The sequence below is a fragment of the Neophocaena asiaeorientalis genome, unplaced genomic scaffold (assembly GCF_003031525.2).
Source record: "Neophocaena asiaeorientalis asiaeorientalis breed wild unplaced genomic scaffold, Neophocaena_asiaeorientalis_V1.1 scaffold16, whole genome shotgun sequence".
Classification (NCBI taxonomy): domain Eukaryota; kingdom Metazoa; phylum Chordata; class Mammalia; order Artiodactyla; family Phocoenidae; genus Neophocaena; species Neophocaena asiaeorientalis.
The window spans coordinates 3,867,773-3,888,067 of NW_020175446.1; the positions used below are offsets into that span (position 1 = coordinate 3,867,773).

Below are 20,295 nucleotides of genomic sequence, written 5' to 3' on the forward strand. Positions count from 1 at the left end.
ATGGTAATGATAGATTTTAAAAAGTTCTCTTTTTAGACCAAATTTATGTCTGAATTGTCTTTTAAAAACTACAACTATAAGGTATTAAAGATTCAACTAACGTATGTCTGCATATTGCCAGAAGTGCAGTAAAAGTTGTGCAGGCCTGAGAGTTGCAAAGGAGAGGCTATTGAATGATTTGTGGTCTGTTTTTTAAGGGTTGGGGGGGACAGGTGGTCAGGGTCCTAAAGTTCTTTCATTACCTGCAAGGTGTGGATTCCAGGAAGCACACCACTGTTCACCCCACCACTGAGCCCCTTACTTCACGGCCCAAGGATCCCCTGACCACCTTCCTGCCGCCGAGTTAACGTGCGGGTCTATGTGTGTGTCTGTCGAAAGGGAAGAGGAGGGCTTCCCTGGTGGCGCAGTGGTTGGGAGTCCGCCTGTCGATGCAGGGGACACGGATTCGTGCCCCGGTCCGGGAGGATCCCACGTGCTGCGGAGCGGCTGAGCCTGTGAGCCGTGGCCGCTGGGCCTGTGTGTCCGGGGCCTGTGTTCCGCGGCGGGGGAGGCCGCAGTGGTGGGAGGCCCGTGTACCACAAAAAAAAAAAAAAAAAAAAAAAAAAAAAAGAAAAAGGGAAGAGGAACCCATGGAGTAGGGGATAGGGGTGTCCTTAAGAGGAATCATATTGTTGAAGGAGGAAGGCATTTTTTTGAGATTAAAACTGGATTTTTGTTTCTTTTCAGATAATGATGTTCCTGTTCTCTTGTTTGAATCTAATGGCTCCTTGGTGTACAGTCCCACAGTTAAAATCTGCAGTGGCCGCCACAGTGCAATGGAGAAGAGACTGCAGGAGATGAAGGAGAAACGGGAGAATCTTTCCCCCACCTGTAAGTGACACTTCATACGATGGAAATTACAAAGTAGGTGAATAAATTGTGGAAAGGGTTTTTTTTTTCCCCCTTTACATAGCTATTTTAGTTAATTTAGATTATAATCCTTTTTTTTACCTCTGTCAGCGTAGACTTTGTTGATATTTTCTTCCAGAAAATCTTATGCTTTATTAAGATTTTTAAAGAGCATATTGGGTATGTAGTTTTCTCCAGGTTTAAAATCCTGTTGTTCCTTTGTAATTTTTCATATATTTGGGATTTTTTTTTTTAATTAATTGGGCCCCTCTTTTGAAGGAGTTTGCTTTAGATTAAGTAATGCTTCAGTTTGTTTTCCTTTATTTCTTTTATCTTGAAAGTTTTTAAGTAATATACAGAACGTTGACCGGTAGTACATCGTTTGTAGTAAACATCCATCTTGGTTCCCACCTCATTCTCCTCTGCCCCTGGGTAACGCATGTTTTATGTTGATGTGTTTCTCCAGATCTTTTTCAGTGGGTCACATGTCTGTGTACACATGAAAAAGATAAGGCTTCTGTATTTTCCTCTGTGGTGGTGTAACTTTTCTTTACCTCAATTGGATCATGGCATACCTCTCATTTTCAGCTTTCTGTTTTTACTGAAGAGTGTATTGGTGTGGACCTGCATCTTTTTTTAATTTTAAGTTTTAAAGATGTCGCATAGTAGTCTAGACTTTTGATATTGAATCATCCGTCTGTTGCTGGATAGTTTTCCATTTTGTCTTCCTTTTTTTTTTAATTTTTGGCCTCGCTGTGCAGCTTGCGGGATCTTAGTTCCCCGATGAGGGAGGGGATTGAACTGCAGGCCCCAGGAGTCCTAGGCACTGGACCAGCCAGCGAATTCCCCCAGTTTTTCTTTATTAGAAACAGCGCTGCAGTTTTTATTCTTTTTAACTACACGGTATGGTGGTTCTTGTTCTTTTGTAACCGTTTTCCTCTCTGGACATAAGGCTTTTCCCCCCACTGTTTACTGTTATAACCCACACGCCAGTGGACATGCTTCTATATGAATCTTTACGTTCCTCTGTATTTCATGTATCGCAATAATAATTCATAAAGGCAGAATTTAAAAATTTTGGTAGATATTGTCACATTACCCTTCAAAAAGTTTGTGTCATTTTACCCTTTGCCAGCTGTTTATAAGAACTGCAGTTTCACACCCTTGGGAAACTAGGTTAAGATACACGAACTCTGTTGTTTGTCATAATGCAGTGACTTTTGCGAAACAGAAATACTGCGTTTAAGGTAGACAAATCTGTTCTGTTTGTCTTTTCCTTCTGGCCTCTAGGATTCCTGTGATGCTTAGAACTCCTCCACCACAAGCTTTCAAAATTGTATTTTCTGCTATTACTTGTATGGTTTATTTTTAAGGTTAGTTGTTTCATCTGTCCTGAATTTATATCTATATTTATGCAATGGGCATGTGTATCAGTTAAGGTTAGTTGTGGCCGCCGGTAACGGATAAATGCAAAAACCAATGGCTGCACTTAGATAGAGCTGTGTTTCTCCGTCCTGCCAAAGAAAGAGGCAGGCAGGGTTCGGGGAGGTTGTTCTGTGGTGTCTTGGAGAGCGGGCTCCCGACCTCCTGCCTGGCTTCCCTGGAGCCAGCTCCCTGTGAGCAGCCTCACCAGCTCCTGCTGCTGCCGAGCTCTGCTGGCCAGAGCGCAGTCCTGTGGCTCTTCCTGCTTGCAAGCTAAGTGTGACCGTGTGTGGCCCAGGAGCTACGAAGGCAAAACACCACTCTGGATGAGCCAAGAAATACAATACAGTTCTTTGTGTTTGTACATCTAATTTAATCTGCCAGTTTAATTTAAAATGGACAGTGGCATTCAGGATGGCATAGCTAAGGGGACTGCGGTAGTTTTAGCCTAGGAAGTAGGAAACAAAATACAAGTCACCTGCAGGGCACTGCAAGCAAGACTGAAGAGTAGTCTTAACTAGGGTGTGTGTCTGCACTCATAAAATCAGGGTCTGTTGCAAGAGGCAGGTGGGAATGGCCATTGAGCTAGGTAACTAGCAGTGTTCCAGGGGACTGTCCAGATTGTTTTGACAAATCATTATATATGTGTGCAAACTAATTTGCCTTGAACTTTATTCCACTACTTTACAGTGTTAATTCTGCTACGTAACTGCCTCCCGCAGTTAAGTTTAAATTCAGCAGTTGAAAATGTTACCTGTGTGCTTACCTTTCTTATCTCGGTTTATTCTCATTTTCTAATCGTTCGCCCAAGTTTTCTCAGAAGTGTATCCTTTTAAGTCTCCTCAAAAAACATCTCTGGTGGGGGCTTCCCTGATGGCGCAGTGGTTGAGAGTCCGCCTGCCGATGCAGGGGACACGGGTTCGTGCCCCGGTCCGGGAGGATCCCACATGCCATGGAGCGGCTGGGCCTGTGAGCTATGGCCGCTGAGCCTGCGCGTCCGGAGCCTGTGCTCCGCAGCGGGAGAGGCCACAGCAGTGAGAGGCCCGCGTACCGCAAAAAAAAAAAATCTCTGGGGACTTCCCTGGTGGCGCAGTGATTAAGAATCCTCCCGCCAACGCAGGGGACACGGGTTCGAGCCCTGGTCTGGGAAGATCCCACATGCCGCGGAGCAACTAAGCCCATGTGCCACAACTACTGAGCCTGTGCCCTAGAGCCCGCAAGCCACAGCTACTGAGCCCGCGTGCCATAACTACTGAAGCCCGTGCGCCTAGAGCCTGTGCTCCACAACAAGAGAAGCCACCGCAATGAGAAGCCCGTGCACTGCGACGAAGAGTAGCCCCCGCTGGCTGCAACTAGAGAAAGCCCGCGCGCAGCAACAAAGACCCAATGAGCCAAAACTAAATAAATAAATTATTAATTAAAAAAAAAAATCTCTGACCGTGAGACCGAGATCTCGCTCTTGTCTGTGCTCTGTTGCATGCACAGCCTTTGAAGGTGACGTCTGTGGCCTTAGCTGTTGAATCGCTGATCTCCTGGATGTTTTTCTGTGAAGCCCCTGCCCTCCGGACACTTGGGGCTGCGTAGTTCTTTGTTGCTGGGGCCATCCTGTGCCTGGCAGAGTGATCCGCAACGTCCCTGGCCCCTGCCCACTAGATGCCGGCAGCATGGCTCACTGTCCACCGCAGCCCCACCTGCGACGTCCAGCAGCATCTGCAGGGGCCAGGCCGCCTCTGGTTGAGAACCACTGCTCTGGTCATAGAGGCAGCTGTCTGTGATCATCATGGGAAAAGCCTTGATCGTTGAGAAGTGAGACTGACTGAAAGGTTCTCTACCCGTATTGAGCTTCTGCTTAGGTCTAGGCTGACCGACTTTCCAAGAGCCCTTCCAACTTTTATTATCCTAGGATTCTGTGCCTTTTTTATGATATGATTTGTATAAATTATATTTTAATGATTCTCATCATCTGTAATAAATTTTAGTAAGAGTGTCATTGGCACAAGAGTGGAATGAGTGGACCTAGTATTGGCTTAATCTACTACCAGAGATCAGAGTTGTTATTTAATGAGGAGTTTTGATTATGTTTTCAGCTTCCCAGATCGTTGAAAAGTCTGACGATAACGCCGTTAACTCTCTGTGTGAAGCATCTTTGAACCTTTCACATGATTCTTTGTGTTCAGGTAAAATTATTTTCACAAAAGCTTCGTTTTGTGCATGGTTTATTCTTTAATCTCTTTGGTGTGTATTGAAATTATTTGCCCACGTATCTTAAGTAATCGCCATCTTTTTATTTCATACTTGATGCATGTGTTGCCTATAAGTTGGAAACAAGTGACAACAGTAACTAGCTCAGTTTCATCGTTGGCTGTGCTGTGGGCGCTGCTCGCGTGTCTGTATCTCGTCTGATTGTCCCGTTAGCCCCGTGACGCAGGCCCCCTCGTTGTCCCCCTCCTGCCGGTGAGAAAGCCCGGCCAGCGAGAAGTCAGACAGCTCGTAAGAGGTCACACCGTTTGTGAGCGGCTGAGCCGGGCTTCGAAGTAGGCAGTCTGACCTCAGAGTTTACTCTCTTATGCTGTGTCATGCTGCTTGCCAGCCTTTTGAAAAGTGAGCTAAGCTTTTTCAGCTGCTAAAATTAAACATGTCCTATGTTTCCAGCTGCTGACTTAGAGACACGCAGCACCACCCGCCCGCTGGGCTTCTCTCTGCTCCCTGGGGGCTGCCCCTCTCCTCCCTCTTTAAAAGTAGGGCCTTAATGGTGTCAGTCAGTAAGTTAAGACATCTCTGTTGCCTCTGGTGTGGAGATTCTATAACTGGGGATCCTCCATCTGTTCAGCAAGTGCCGAGCCCCTATCAGAGGAGCCAGTGCTGGGCCAGTGGCTCCAGATTCCAGAGAGCAGTGTCTGTGCTGGGGGCCTCTAGGCTAGGGAGGGGGGCAGATAGGAGTATAAGCACAGGGCGGTGATACACATGCTCTTAAAGGTTTGGGTGGAATTCTGTGTAGCAGAGGAGGACGTGCGAGACCAGAGCTGGTGAAGTCTGGGAGGATTTGCAGAGGTCTGACGTCCGAGGTGGGTTTCGAAGGAAGGCTAGTGTTTATCCAGGTTAGAGCGTGGAGCAGGGGGAGTGTAAAGGCAGCTTTCGGGAGCTGGGCAGAGCTTCGCGTTACCCTCAAGAAACGTGTAGGAAGGTGCGTGGAGAGCCAGAGCCCTGAGATGTGCCAGGCGGCTCCTGGAATATGAATACAGAGTGAGGCCTTTGGCAGGCAGCAGGGAGTCTGGGCAGCCGAGTTCATGGTGGTCGACTAGAGCCTGAATGCAGTGGTCCTTCATTCTCGGACTCCTGGCCTCCTCGAGGCCTCAGTGACGGGGTGCGGACGCTGTTCTTGGAGCGAGGTGCCCGGGCGTGTGAACATGCAGAGCACCACTCCCTCTCCGACCCCACCTTGTTCCACGCGCACGGGGAAGCCCGGGTCCCCTGGTTAGAAACGCTGGCCAGGAGAGTGTCCTCACCTGTCCTGAGAAGCGGGTGTGGGTGACGCCCTTCTGAAGCAGGAGCCGTGCTTAGGGAGGGTCGCTTTATCACGTTATGGGCGGACTGAGAATTAGTCTTGTAATAATGTGAACCATTAAAAAGTTGGTTCTTTATTAATGTTTTCCAGAGGACTCCTTTGCTGGTGTTCTACACTTGTCTTTTGATGATCTTTGTGGGAGCTCTGGATGTGGGACTCAGCAGAGGAAATTGGGAGGATTCCTTGATGAAAGTAAAAGCACTGCGTGTGCTTCCTCAGCTGTGTTGAAAACGAGAAGTGTCCGTCCGCCAGCATCTCCCGGCTCCCTTGGTCAGTTAACCCTTCACCAGTCCCCCGGCAGTCTTTCCAAGGGAGACACCCACCGGCAGGGGGTTGCTGCGGGCCAAGTCATCACCCCCGACGTGAAGCCAGCACGGGAGCCGGCTGAGGGGGTGTTTGATGAGAAGAGGGGCCTGTCTCCTACGCCATCTGTAACGAAGGAGCCCGCCAGGGGCCCTTCATGTCCCCAGAGCCCCTCAGCCACAAGAAGAAGGGTGTCGGCGAACTCCAGTCCACCCCCGGAGGAGAGACTGAGCAAGAGGCGGTCCCTCAGGTGGCCCCCTGCGCCCCGGCTACAGCTGGAGAGCAGCCCGAAGTGCGCAAGCAGCTCTGCCGTGGAGACTCTGGGCCGCGGGGAGTCCTCGTACGATGATTACTTTTCTCCCGATAACCTCAAGGAGAGGGACTCGGAGAGCCTCCTTCCTGGGGTGCAGCCGCCCGCCGGCCCTGCCCTGCTCCACTGCATGAGGAGCCTTTCCAGGAGAGAGAGGACCAGCCTCCTGGAAAGGGCTGACTTCTCCTGCATCGGCAGAAGCCCCAGGTCAGCCGGTGGTACCGACTCAACGGTGAAGGCTGGCTTCCGTCTCCAGAAGCCTGCAAACTACGGAGCTGATCTGGGCTTGAGCAGCGTGACTTCTAAGGAAACGCCTGCTGCTGAAGGAACCCCAGGGGACTGTCCCCGGGCCGAGGCTCGGGGAGGGGAAGATGCCCGCCCGGGCGGGAGTGACTCTCCCCATACCCTCAATGGACTCACTCCTCAGAAGGGACTTCGAGGTGATTTTACTTCTTTGAAAGGAAGCAATAAAGAAGTGGAAGGATGGATTGACATAAAAAGCACACAGAAAGAAGATACTCCTTCTAAAATGGTGAATTCCCCTGAAGGTGAAGCACAAAGTGATGATAAGCTAAACTTTGTAGGCGACTGGGATGTGGAAAAGTCTGCAGAGGCAATGGAAGAGTTACCGCGAGGATGTAGTGAAAGTATGTGAACCTCCTTTACCGGTCTCTCCACTATAAGAATATGTAGTAGCGTGTCCATCTTCCACGTTTATCACAACTTTTTCATAATCAAAATTTCCTTTTTTCCCTTTTATTAAACTTTAAAGAATGTATGTTTGATATTTACAGCGATAAATTCTTTAACTTCTTGAGGAACAGACAGCTTACTGCCCCATGGAATTCCTAGGTTCCTTGGTCAAACCTGTTATTAGGAATACATTTCTCTAAGTCTTATAGGTGAAAAGAAAAGGTGATGTCTGGATGTGTTGTGTGAGTAGTGGACTAGAGTGAGCGCTTTTCCTTGTTTCAGTGCAGCCTGTCACTGCAGCATCACTGTGCAAAGAGGCACGTGAGTGGAGGTCTTTTAAAACTCTCAGTTTGTAATGGTGAGGCCGTTTATTTTAGAAGGGAAATTGAGGGGTGTAAGCCATTCATTCTGTTAAGAAAAGATAAATAAACCTGGAAACAAGTTAATATTTATTTTTGAAGAAACTGGGCAATTTAGCTATGAAGAAATTTTTAAAGTATTTTGTTTAAGTAAATAGTTCATTGTAACAGGCCTTATTAGATTTCTATTTATTTGCTTTAAGCACGTCATTTAAATAGATATATTCCTATCTGTAATTTAGTTGTAACCATAGTAATGAACTATGTCATAGCAAAAGTAGCAACAATTTTGCACTTTCTGATGATAAGCACAGACAGGTTTCAGCAATCAAAAGTGAAGAAATCTTGAACTTAAACCCCCTTCACCTAAAGATTGGGTTAAAATTTCGGTAAGGCCAAGTTTATTCTTCATTATTTCTCTACTCCTTGAATCATTTTAACCACCCTTTTCAAGTTGGAGAAGTTATATGGATTGAAATATAATCACAGATGTATTGCATATCTTTTCCTTGGGTATGAACTCCCCAAAATCATCTCAGTAAAAGAATTTAATTTGTATATCATTAACCTTCTTTTTATGTCTGAGCTTTCTGATATATATAAAACTTTACTATATATTTATAAAATATAAAATTTGACATAAAACTATATTTTACATTCCATTAGGGTTGGTATGTGTTTTCAAAATATTTATTTTAAAATCATGTCAAGCCTAAAATTAATATAAAACAGTGAGTGTACGGAATTATTTTGGTAGCTAAGAATATCCCGTTCTTGAAGCTTACATTCTCGTTCTCAGTTTTCATCTTGTGTATTCTTTCAGCTTTTGAATAATGCTTAATGACATGCAAATATAAGTCAAGTAAAAAAAAAAAAAAATCTGCTTCCAGGTGGTGTGAGCACCCTGCAGCCCCAGCGCTGCTCTGGGGCTCACTGCCACGTCCAGGGCCCCGAGGGGCCTGGGGCACATGTGGTGAGGGATCACGGGCTGTAGGCAGGGCCCTGGCGTAACTGAATCTCAGAGACGGAATCAGATATTCTGTGTTCCCTAACGTAAGGACATGTAGATTGGTCTTGTTTTACGTCATCCCAAGAGAGAAAATCATTGAATTTAGGACAGGAAAAGACTTACCTATTGTCTAGCCTAAACCTAGGTCTTTGTTTTATGGTGGTAAAATAAAGACCCACTGATCTCTTAGGTGGTCCACAGTCAGTCCACCTGGCATCCCACCTCTCTCTGGGAGCCCCACCCCCACCCCAGGTAAAAGCACATGGCCTGCGGGCTACCTTAGACATTCGTAGATGCTGAAATTGCGAAGCGGTGAATCCCACTCTGTACTCCAAGTTGTACCTCTGCAAATGTTTTATGTTGCAATAAAAGTCTTTTTTCAGTTTCTGTTTCCGTTCACTTTTACTCATCACCCTTGTCAGTGTCTAAGATAGATACTGTGCAGCCAAGGTTGTGAGAAGAGGTTACAAAGACACTCAGTGATAAACGGTAACAGAACGAGAATGGAGGGAGAAACTTCTGAGTTTTAGAAAAACAATAACCTTTGAAATCATATTAACCAATAATTGTATTCTTTCTAAGCTTTTCATTCTCTAGTTTCATAGAAACACACAAATACATGCTCAGTGTAAGAGAAACTGCTAAAAAGGGTAAAATCATCCTGTCCTACTCTCCTCATCTACCCCTTTTTGTTAGTTCATTTAACAGGGGTTCTGTGCACCTGTCGTGTCCCGGGTTCCCTTCTAGTTCCCAGGGAGACGGCAGAGAAGGAGGCAGCGCCCCCGCCCCCCAGAGGTTACATCCTAGTGAGGAGGATGGGACAGCAGGTGTACGTCAGCATCATGCCAGGTAGTGTGCCGCGTGAGACAAGGGCGCTGGTTAGGTTAGGGAAGGCCTCTCGGAGGAGGTGACCTTGGCTCACAGGCCTGGGCATGGGAGAAGAGGTACCTTGTGGCTGGGGATCATGTTTCAGCCTGAGGAAGCAGCAAGTGCAAATGTCCTGAGGTAGAAAATGCCCACAAGCGCCGCAAGGAAGCCACCATAGCGACAGCTCTCTGGGCTGAGGGAGACGGGCAGGAAGTACAGTCAGAGAGGCCCCGACAAGCCTGGGGTGGCTTTGTTTTGTTTTCAAGTGTGATGAGCCACTGGTGGGTTTCAAGCAGGGAGTAACCAGTTGTGATTTTTGTTTTGGATGTAAGCCTGGGAGTGTCTGCTAGAGGCAGTCAGCCAGCAGTTGTGTTTCCTTCCAGACATTGTGTGAGTGTGTGTGTGTGTGTGTGTGTACAAACACACAAGTGCAAGAAGATGTTTTAGGGGGATTTTATCGCATACGTAGGATTACATTATCCTATTGCCTTAAAATCTGTTTTTTTGAAAAATACGTCGTTTCCATATCAGTATCAACAGAGCAATAGGTCTACCTCATTTTAAAATATGTTTCAGGAGTCAATGAAATTTTTCTGTAATGAGTCAGATAGTAAATATTTTAGACTTTGTGGGCCAGGAGGCAAAATCAAGGTACATAGGTAGTTATACCATGAGAAAAAGACATTTTTACAAAATTTTTATCGGCTAAACTGAAAGCTGAGTATAACTTCTTTGTAATACAAGTTTTTTGTAATACAAGTCTAATGAGCGTAGAATTCTACTTTGGGGGAGGAATAACTTAATTGGGGTTCAGATTGAGTGATCTCATCAAAATTGATGGCTAATGTTTATTAAGGCTGACGTGTAATAAGATTTTATGTATTTCACCTTTGAAAATGCCGTTTCACACAGATAGCCTACCACTCCCAAAGCAGGCGGTTTTCATCGAGCACATGTTGCCTAGGAAAGATCTACAGGCTTTTATTAGTGTCCGCTGCGTGTGCCCTGTAGCAGGTCCTCCCGGAGCAGGTGTAGCTCCTCCGCTGTGCAGTCGTGTGGGGTTTGAGTAAATCCCCTTTGCTCTTGCCTCAAGGTCTGCAAAACGTTGCTGGAACTGGAGCTTGCTCCTGGGAGATACATCCACATCAAATTAGCACGACAATGGAGATCTTCTTGTTTTAACTTCTGGCACCGCAGGACAGGAAGTATGTAAAAGCTGCTAGATGTCACTTACGTGTGGAAATGGCTTTCCACCCCCTGTGGCATTGCTGACCACAGCTCTTCGGATGCCCACCTGAGGTCGGTTTTCACTGTCAACTAGGTAAAGCCGATTCATCATCCTGAATTAGCGCACAGCTTGGCCGATGCTCGTTTCTCAGTAACAAAGGTGGCTGGAGTGGTCCCACGGGTGCCGCGTGGCCACCGGCAGGAGCAGAAGGAAATCCTTTCCACACCCACGCCCTCACTGTGGTCCTTGGTCTGAGAGAGGCTTTGCTGTGGATGACGGAATTGCATGTCAGCACAGACACGTGCCTTATCTAAACAGTTTGGCCATGTCCAATTAGGTTCTTTTTGATGAATCATAGTCACCAGTAGAGGTTGATGAGAAGGCTAGCTTGCCCTCTTCTGCAAGCTCTGTCTACCAGCTCTTATTGAAAACAAGTCTCCAGACATGCAGACATTGTAAAACATGATTGGCATGCAGATGGGGAACCGTCCACAGATCAGACCTATAAGCTGAAGTCCCAGGTCTTGTCCTTTAAGTTAACTGTCTGTACCTGATCTGAAAGGTTTAGTAGAGGCAGACGGGATTCTCGGGGCTCATTTCTGGAAACTGGGCAGCATCAGGCCACTAGATAACCCTCAGCCCTGCAGTTTCTCATAGGACCATTTAGGGACCAAGTCTTGGATATGACCCCTGGGTACCAGCTATGGCACATGCCCTACTCATACGTGGGTAGGAGGGCCCTGTGATATTTTAGCCAATCCATGAATTTAACTGAGAAACATTCCTGGCATCCATTACTCTGATGAACAAGCCAATGATATCACCAGTTACCACTCATTTCTTTCGTCCATTTTGCCAGTTAACAAAGCATCTAGTATTGGGCGGGAGGGTTTATAGGAGTTGTCTCTAAAGTGTGATGTTTCTGTGAGCTCACCACTACTGGCGGGGGTGTCTTGATAGGGAAGCAGTAGCTCACGTACTTCATGTCACACAGTCTGTGATGAAATGTGCTAACCTACAGCCTTCACGACACTGTGTTGCTCTGTCTTGGTGCACTAATCCTTGGGACAGAAATGGCAGGAGGGGTCTGTGCTGGCTTTGGTGGGTTTGTTGGTGGTCACTGCCTGTGTCTCTGAGCTGGGAAGGATTATGAGGCTTGGTCTCGGCTTTGAAGGACAAGGTGACATGAATAGTAGTGTCTGCTTAGAGAAGTGATTGACATGCTTCAGTAGCGGGTTTATCTGGATTATCACTTTAATTGGTGGAGAATTACAGGCAAAAATGCTATAGTAATTGTCTGTAGAAGGTATTTTGTATATTTCTTCATTTGTAACCCCAGGCAGGGAATTGCTTTTATAATTTCAGATTTGTTTTGCAGCCTTTTGAGAAAGTGATAATCTTATTTTGATGTAACTGATACATCTCACTGAAGTCATCAGCAGATATACCATTTTCAATTGAATTAATTAAAAATATTTCATACATGTTTTACGAAAACAAAGCCCAGCAAATTATAGGCACTTACATATTCTTAATCAGTGTAGAACATTTTGTATATTCTGAATATTTCTTCATTTAAGAGAAAGTACGATTTACTATTGTACCAAGTAGGTAGGCATACGTGTACATGTATCCCTTAAGTATTTAAAATTGAAGATTAATTATTGTACTTCTGGATAATTCAAGTAAAATACAAATATATTCAGAAGAGTGTTTCTCCACACCCTCTTCTCCAGAACCTGCCAGACCACTCACTGGAGGTAAGAAATCCTAACAGCTTGACGTAAGTTACTCAACCTATGTGGCTACAAGGAAGATATTAGAACCCACTGATTATTTGACTGCTTGATTTGTTTATTTGTATATTTATTCATTTATTCGCTAATCACCTATGTCCAGCACATAAGCACAAGGGGAGTTAATGATGTAAAGCTCTGTCCCTTTCCCTTCAGGAGCTTAGACATGCAGGGAAGACGGAGTCAAGTTAATCCATATACGAGGATCAGGCAATTCAAAAGATGGAGAGATGACCCCCAATGGGAGAGGTTATATGGTACTAAAACTGATATACGTATTTAAAATCCAGATTTTAATTATCTCTACAATGATTATAAAGGAAAAGATTCCACATCATCTTTTGAAGATCATCATTAGATTTTATTTTTGTTTTCTTGGTTAACAAAGTGAACTTGATATTTTAGCAGATGAGTGTGTGTGTGTGTGTGTGTGTGTTTGTGTGTGTGTTCTCTTGTCACCTGAGTATTGCTTGTATAGAACTTGTGAACTGGCACGTATCCAAATCCCAAAAGTATATATGGAAAGGATTTTTCTTGGGTGTCTTTTAAGGCTCTTTCCACAGTTTTAATATTCTGCATTCTACATTGTTCTTAAATAATTCATTATTCAGATTTTAGGAGCTCAGAAGAAATTTCCCACTGGGACCGCGTTAACATTTTCTATTGATTAGTATATGCCTTTATTGTTAAAATTATAGATTCTTAAAAATCAGCCTTCAGAAGCCTTTTTTTCTTTGATATAGTTGATCTTAGAGTGTCTTGTACCTGTAAATATTGATTGCTTTAATATATTATTAGTAACAGTATTATTAGTCTTAATTCTGTGTCTTGGAAGTAGGAAAGTAGGCTGTGCAGGAGGATAGATTGTTGGGAATAAGTTTATTTTGTATTTCTCTGCCCTGGACAAAACATGGACCAAGTTTCTTTTCTTTTTTATTTGTAACATCTTCATTGGAGTATAATTGCTTTACAATGGTGTGTTAGTTTCTGCTGTATAACAAAGTGAATCAGCTATACATAAACATGTATCCCCATATCCCCTCCCTCTTGCATCTCCCTCCCACCCTCCCTATCCCACCCCTCTAGGTGGTCACAAAGCACCAAGCTGATCTCCCTGTGCTGTGCGGCTGCTTCCCACTAGCTAGCTATTTTACATTTGGTAGTGTATATAAGTCCATGCCACTCTCTCACTTCGTCCCAGCTTACCCTTCCCCTTCCCCGTGCCTCAGGTTCATTCTGTACGTCTGCGTCTTTATTCCTGTGCTGTCTCTAGGTTCGTCAGGACCACTTTTTCTTTTTTAGATTCCATATATATGTGTTAGCATCCGGTATTTGTTTTTCTCTTTCAGACGTACTTCACTCTGTATGACAGACTCTAGGTCCATCCACCTCACTACAAATAACTCAATTTCGTTTCCTTTTATGGCTGAGTAATATTCCATTGTATATGTGTGCCACATCTTCTTTATCCATTCATCTGTTGGTGGACACTTAGGTTGCTTCCATGTCCTGGCTATTGTAAATAGAGCTGCAATGAACATTGTGGTACATGCTTCTTTTTGAATTATGGTTTTCTCGGGGTATATGCCCAGTAGTGGGATTGCAGGGTCATATGGTAGTTCTATTTTTAGTTTTTTGAGTAACCTCCATACTGTTCTCCACAGTGGCTGGTATCAATTTACATTCCCACCAGCAGTGCAAGAGGGTTCCCTTTTCTCCACACCCTATCCAGCATTTACTGTTTGTGAATTTTGTGATGATGGCCATTCTGACTGGTGTGAGGTGATACCTCATTGTAGTTTTGATTTGCATTTCTCTAGTGATTAGTGATGTTGAGCATCCTTTCATGTGTTCGTTGGCAATCTGTTTATCTTCTTTGGAGAAATGTCTATTTAGGTCTTCTGCCCGTTTGGGTTGTATGTTTTTCTGATATTGAGCTGAATGAGCTGCATGTATAGTTTGGAGATTAATCCTTTGTCCGTTGCTTTGTTTGCAAGTATTTTCTCCCATTCTGAGGGTTGTCTTTTCATCTTATTTATGGGTTCCTTTGCTGTGCAAAAGGTTTTAAGTTTCATTAGGTCCCATCTGTTTATTTTTGTTTTTATTTCCGTTTCTCTAGGAAGTGGGTAAGAAAGATCTTGCTGTGGTGTATGTCATAGAGTGTACTGCCTATATTTTCCTCTAAGAGTTTTATAGTGTCTGGCCTTACATTTAGGTCTTTAATGTCTTTTGATTTTATTTTTGTGTATGGTGTTAGGGAGTGTTCTAATTTCATTCTTTGACATGTAGCTGTGCAGTTTTCCCAGCACCACTTATTCCTCTTCTTCTTGTGAGACCCCTATAATTCTAATGTTGGTGCATTTAGTGTAGTCCCAGAGGTCTCTAAGACTGTCCTCAATTCCTTTCATTCTTTTTTCTTTATTCTGCTCTGTGGTAGTTATTTCCACTTTTTTTTTTTTTTTTGCGGAGCCCTATTTCCACTATTTTATCTTCCAGGTCACTTATCCATTCTTCTCCCTCAGTTATTCTGCTTTTAATTCCTTCTAGAGAATTTTAAATTTCACTTATTGTGTTGTTCATCATTGTTTGTTTGCTCTGTAGTTCTTCTAGGTCCTTGTTAAAAGTTTCTTTTATTTTCTCCATTTTATTTCCAAGATTTTGGATCACCTTTACTATCATTACTCCAAATTCTTTTTCAGGTAGACTGCGTGTTTCCTTTTTATTTGTTTGGTCTGGTGCGTTTTTACCTTGCTCCTTCATCTGTTGTGTGTTTCTCTGTCTTCTCATTTTGCTTACCTTACTGTGTTTGGGGTCTCCTTTTCACAGGCTGCAGGTTCGTAGTTCTTGTTCTTTTTGGTGTCTTTCCGCAGTGGGTAAGGTTGGTTCAGTGGGTTGTGTAGACTTCCTAGTGCCTGTGTTCTGGTGGATGAGGCTGGATCTTGTCTTTCTGGTGGGCAGGACTGCGTCTGGTGGCGTGTTTTGGGGTGTCTTGGAACTTATTTTGATTTTACGCAGCCTCTCTGCTAATGGATGGGGTTGTGTTCCTGGCTTGCTAGTTGTTTGGCATAGGGTGTCTAGCACTGGGGCTTGCTGGTCGTTGAGTGGAGCTGGGTCTTAGCATTGAGATGGAGATCTCTGGGCGAGCTCTCACCGATTGATATTATGTGGGGCTGGGAGGTCTTTGGTGGGCCTATGTCCTGAGCTCGGCTCTCCCACCTCAGAGGCTCAGGCCTGACTCCCTGCTGGAGCATGAAGACCCTGTCAGCCACATGGCTTTTGGGAAGTCTGAGGTCTTCTGCCAGCATTCAGTAGGTGTTTTTCAGGAGCTATTCCTCGTGTAGATGTATTTTTGATGTATTTGTGGGGAGGAAGATGATCTGCACGTCTTACTCCTCCGCCATCTGGAAGCCATGTCCCCTAGTCTTCATGGAGCAAGTTTCTCTTAATAAATTTAATGGTTTTCTGAACCGTATGTTCTCATGCTGCCTTCTCCTGGTTTTGCCTCCAGAGAGATCTTCCCTTAGTATCGAAAGTATCTCTTAATCCTGCTCATTTCCATGGGGTGAGGGAAGGTAGTGATTTAACTAATTGACTCTGAGAGGTGAGTGAGTTCACTTTCTCACCTTGATGTATCAGTATTTGATGATATTGATGACCCAGACAAATTTCTGAATGGTGAAAATTCAGGCCACATAACAATAATAAACAGCCTGGGGTTGTGAAGTTCTTTTTCTCTGTATTTGATCCTTTTTTGAAAATCGAGGCAGTGAATAACTTATATAATGAAGAATGAAAATGAGGGGAGAGAAAAGAGTCTAGGATCTATGACTGGTCCTGAACGATTGATAACACCCATCACCCTGGGATATGTCGAAGGAAGAACAGCTACAGGGTGGACCGTGGCACGTCAGCTGAAATGTCTCGGGGGCGTTCATGATAGGTGTCCGTTAGGTGGTTGGGTTTATCAAGTTGCACCTCAGGTGGGAGGTCTTAGCAAGGGACATTGAGCTAGGACCCTTCAGTAAAGGATGACTTCATGGGCTATGGTGAAATCACCTTTGAGGCAATGACAGCCCACTTAAGGAGCAACCGTAGCGAAACGTCTCCAAGAGGTAGGGAGCCAGGAAGATGGGGTCAGTGTTTGCTCACTGATCTGCCTGTTCTCACCTTCCTTGGCACTCTCAGCTGCTTTGGGTTTACTGATGACACCCTTAAAGGGAACGTATTAGTCAATGACTAGCTGTTGTGAAATGCTCTTTTAATGTAACCACATGAGAAATCATTTGCTTATATCATTTTGTGACTGCATGATTGTGAAAACATGTCATTAGCAGTGTCAGTCTGTCTTAAGTTTTAAATGGCTATAATGCGTAACCTGGATCTTTTTGTCTACAAGGTGCTTATTTAAAGCCTATTTCATTGTTCTCAGCTAGAACTGAGGCAAAATGAGTACAAGTGGGAAACGTAGCATAGCTAGATCTTAGCACAAACTGTTGTATGCAGAATGTCCTTTTACGTGCCCTACTAACCCATCCACTCCAAGTGAGGTCTCTATTTAGCTAGCTGCAGCCATCGCCGGGGTTGGGCAGTCACCTGGGACTGAAATAGGACTGGGAGAGAAGTGAAACACAGGGAAAAATATAAGCTTGCTGGGGAGATGGCGGGATCAGCACGTGACTGGTTCGAGCCTCCGAAGGAATCCAGTATTGGGTGTATAGGTGGGTCAGAGCCTGAGCTTAAAACACTTTGGGGGCCCAAGTTGAAGATAACTAGTTTGAATTCAGTGAAATACTTAAGCATTGTTGTTCCGCATTTCGTTTTCACTGAGCTAAAACCCCATTTGTGAAAGAAGAGTTAAAAGTTTCAAATCAGATCCTCCAAACTTAATTATATCTGTCTTATCAGAGCATCCTATTTTATGGAAATACCTGCACAGCAGTCACCCTCACGTTATGATTTCAATTCCCGATGGCTCTGAAATCATTTTAGCCTTGTATCATGTTCATTTCTCTATGTCTACATTTTGTGTTGGGTTGTGAGCTCCCTAAGGGCGGGGACAGTATTTGTGTATCTTCGCATCTCTGGTGGGCGGCCCCTGAGCACTAGATATTTGTTGATAAGCCCGTCAGTGACAGAGGGGGATGACGTGGAAGGTGGGTGTGTGGCACGGCAGTGGCCGGGACCTGAGCATCCCCGAGGCCGCTGTGTGCCCTTCGTGTCAAGGTGCGAATTCTCCTACTGAGACCGTGTAAGTGGTGGCTGGTACGCTTAGTCCTTCTTCAAAGTATCAACAAAGTCAGACATCAGGCAAACTATTTGGGGAGGAAAGAATGAGCGTAGGGAGCACAACATAAAGTCGTAGCAGTGGATGAATCGAACATTTCACACTCCATTGTTGGCTACTTAGGGTTTCTACACCGTTTAGCATCTGACGAGACTGGACTTCACGTGATGAATATCTTCTTTTTGGTTTGTGTGTCTTCCAAGAGGTTGGTCTAAGATGGAAGTCTGTGGGGAGTAAAATCACCACCTGTCATTTGTAGATTGTAACCTGAAACTTTGTACTGAAGACCGTTAGCTGGAGTAACTCAGACTCACCCCAAAGCTAAGGTTACTTATTTCCTCTTAATACAGAACTGCCTTCTCTGAGAAGCTGGCTTTTGGTCAGTATGTAAAAACCTAAGAATTGGAGTTTGAATAGTGCATAAGGTATAGGCATCATTTTGCATCATCACGGGATGCGTGGGATTCTGTCAAACTAGTACATTTTCATGTGACAGGCACAGTTGTTTCTGACCCTTGAGTTAGTGAATTGCTTGGGATATTGGAGTGGAATAAACTGAATGTTCTAACTAGATCTCAACAAGCAAGGAGTATGCAATGTTTATTTTAAAAGGCTATACTTTCTTATTACCACAATGCATAAGTAAATTAATTAAAAGTTTTGTATTCGGCTTAAGTTGCGTTAGTATTCGGTCCATGTAGAGTTCTAACTAATCTTCAACCCACTTGGGTTTTAGGTGTTAAAAGAGGACCAACAAGGCATGATGTTTTGGATGGCTCATGGGAAGGCTTCAGGGATCTCGTCAGACCTCATGAGGAATCAAGGAAGAGAGAGAAAGGCCAGAAGGTTGGTGCGTGAAAATATTGTTTTTAAACAGTAACCCAGATGTTCTGCTCTGGGTTAATGAAGCCTAAACTCCTCTGCCCAGCTTGTATTTGATTTTTAAAAATTAATTACGGGTGGACGTTGGGAAACCCTGACAGTAAAACCAAGGACGCTGGTCACATTCAGAGCAGAGAGTTACTGTTGGCGGAGCAGGCCTCCTCTTGCCCCTTTGCCAGCGCACTTCTCGCTTGTAAAAATGCCGCCAGCTTCCCTCGGGCAGGGAAGGTTGGTCGTGCCAGCAACTGCTGTTGTTCTGTAATCTGAATAAACAGTCACTAGGCAGGAGGTGAAGAACGCGACCATCTTCCATTTGTGAGCTAATCATGGTTTGACCCAAAGCCATCGGAGGGAAAGGTTTTCGTCCTGAGGCTCGGGCACCCACTTCTCTGTGGCTGCAGCCTCGGAACCCGGCTCTTTCTCTGAGGCTGTATGGCGCTCTCCTTGCGCTGGAGGCTTACTCGGATAATGTGGGGAGGGCTTTACATTTGTTGATTCTTCAGCATCTACTCTCATTGCTGAACTTTTGAATTAGCCACTCATTATCTTGGTACAGCTTTTGTACCTGCCCCGTGGGTGACCTCGGTAGAGAGCCGGTGCCCTGCGGCTGCATTTACGTTTTGTTGCCCTGTGTTCCAGTCTTCTTCCTAGTTGCAGCATGGCCACTTCATGTTTTTCCTTTGGAAAAATTAAGAAAAAAACCTGTCTGGCATTCATTCCACTGATACTTACAAAGTGTGCGGTGCTGTCCATGTCCTGCTTCTCCGGATGCGTTCCGTCAGTGCTGAAGGGCGTGATCACTGCTGGTTCGGTGTGAAAGAATCGCCTGGAGGACTTTTTTTTCCCAAACTCCTAATGTGCTTCTCACCACCCCCTCTTCCCCTTTGGTAAACATAAGTGTGTTTTCTACGTCTGTGAGTCTGCGTTTTGTAAATAAATTCATTTGTGTCATGTTTTAGATTCCACATATAAGTGGTATCGTATGACAGTCTCTAGGTCCATCTGTGTTGCTGCAAATGGCATTATTTCATTCTTTTTAATGGCTGAGTAATATTCCATTGTATATATGTACCACATTCCATTGTGTATATGTACCACATCTTCTTTATCCATTCATCTATTGATGGACATTCAGGTTGCTTCCATGTCTCGGCTATTGTAAATAGTGCTGCTATGAACGTTGGGGTGCATGCATCTTTTCGAATTAGAGTTTTCTCTGGATATATGCCCAGGAATGGTAACTCTATTTTTAGTTTTTGAGGAACCTCCATACTGTTTTCCATAATAACTGCACCAGTTTACATTCCCACCAATGATGTAGGAGGGTTCCCTTTACTCCACACCCTCTCCCGCATTTATTACTTGTGGGCTTTTTGATAATGGCCATTCTGACCAGTATGAGGTGATACCTCATTGTAGTTTTGATCTGCATTTCTCTAGTAGCTAGTGATGTTGAGCATCTTTTCATGTGCCTGTTGGCCATCTGTGTGTCTTCTTTGGAGAAATGTGTATTTAGGTCTTCTGCCCCTGGAGGACTTTTTAAATGTGCAGATTCTCTGGTCCTACTTGGGACCCTCTGAGTTGGCATTTCCCAGGTGATGTTTACATCACAGCAATGAGCTGTGAAAGCCCCACATGGAGTAGAATCTCCTTCTTCACAAGAAAGAAACCGGTACTCAGGGCAGAAAA

General features: G+C 44.6%; 1 protein-coding gene across 1 annotated transcript in view; it reads left to right on the forward strand.

Moving 5' to 3' along the window:
- Positions 1–20,295, forward strand: part of LOC112415208 (microcephalin-like) — a 98,091-nt gene that overhangs the window by 26,753 nt on the left and 51,043 nt on the right. The window contains exons 6-9 of the mRNA XM_024768070.1: positions 727–870; positions 4,398–4,487; positions 5,966–7,135; positions 18,461–18,570. Coding sequence (XP_024623838.1) covers positions 727–870; positions 4,398–4,487; positions 5,966–7,135; positions 18,461–18,570 — 1,514 coding nt within the window. The remainder of the gene's footprint in view (positions 1–726; positions 871–4,397; positions 4,488–5,965; positions 7,136–18,460; positions 18,571–20,295) is intronic.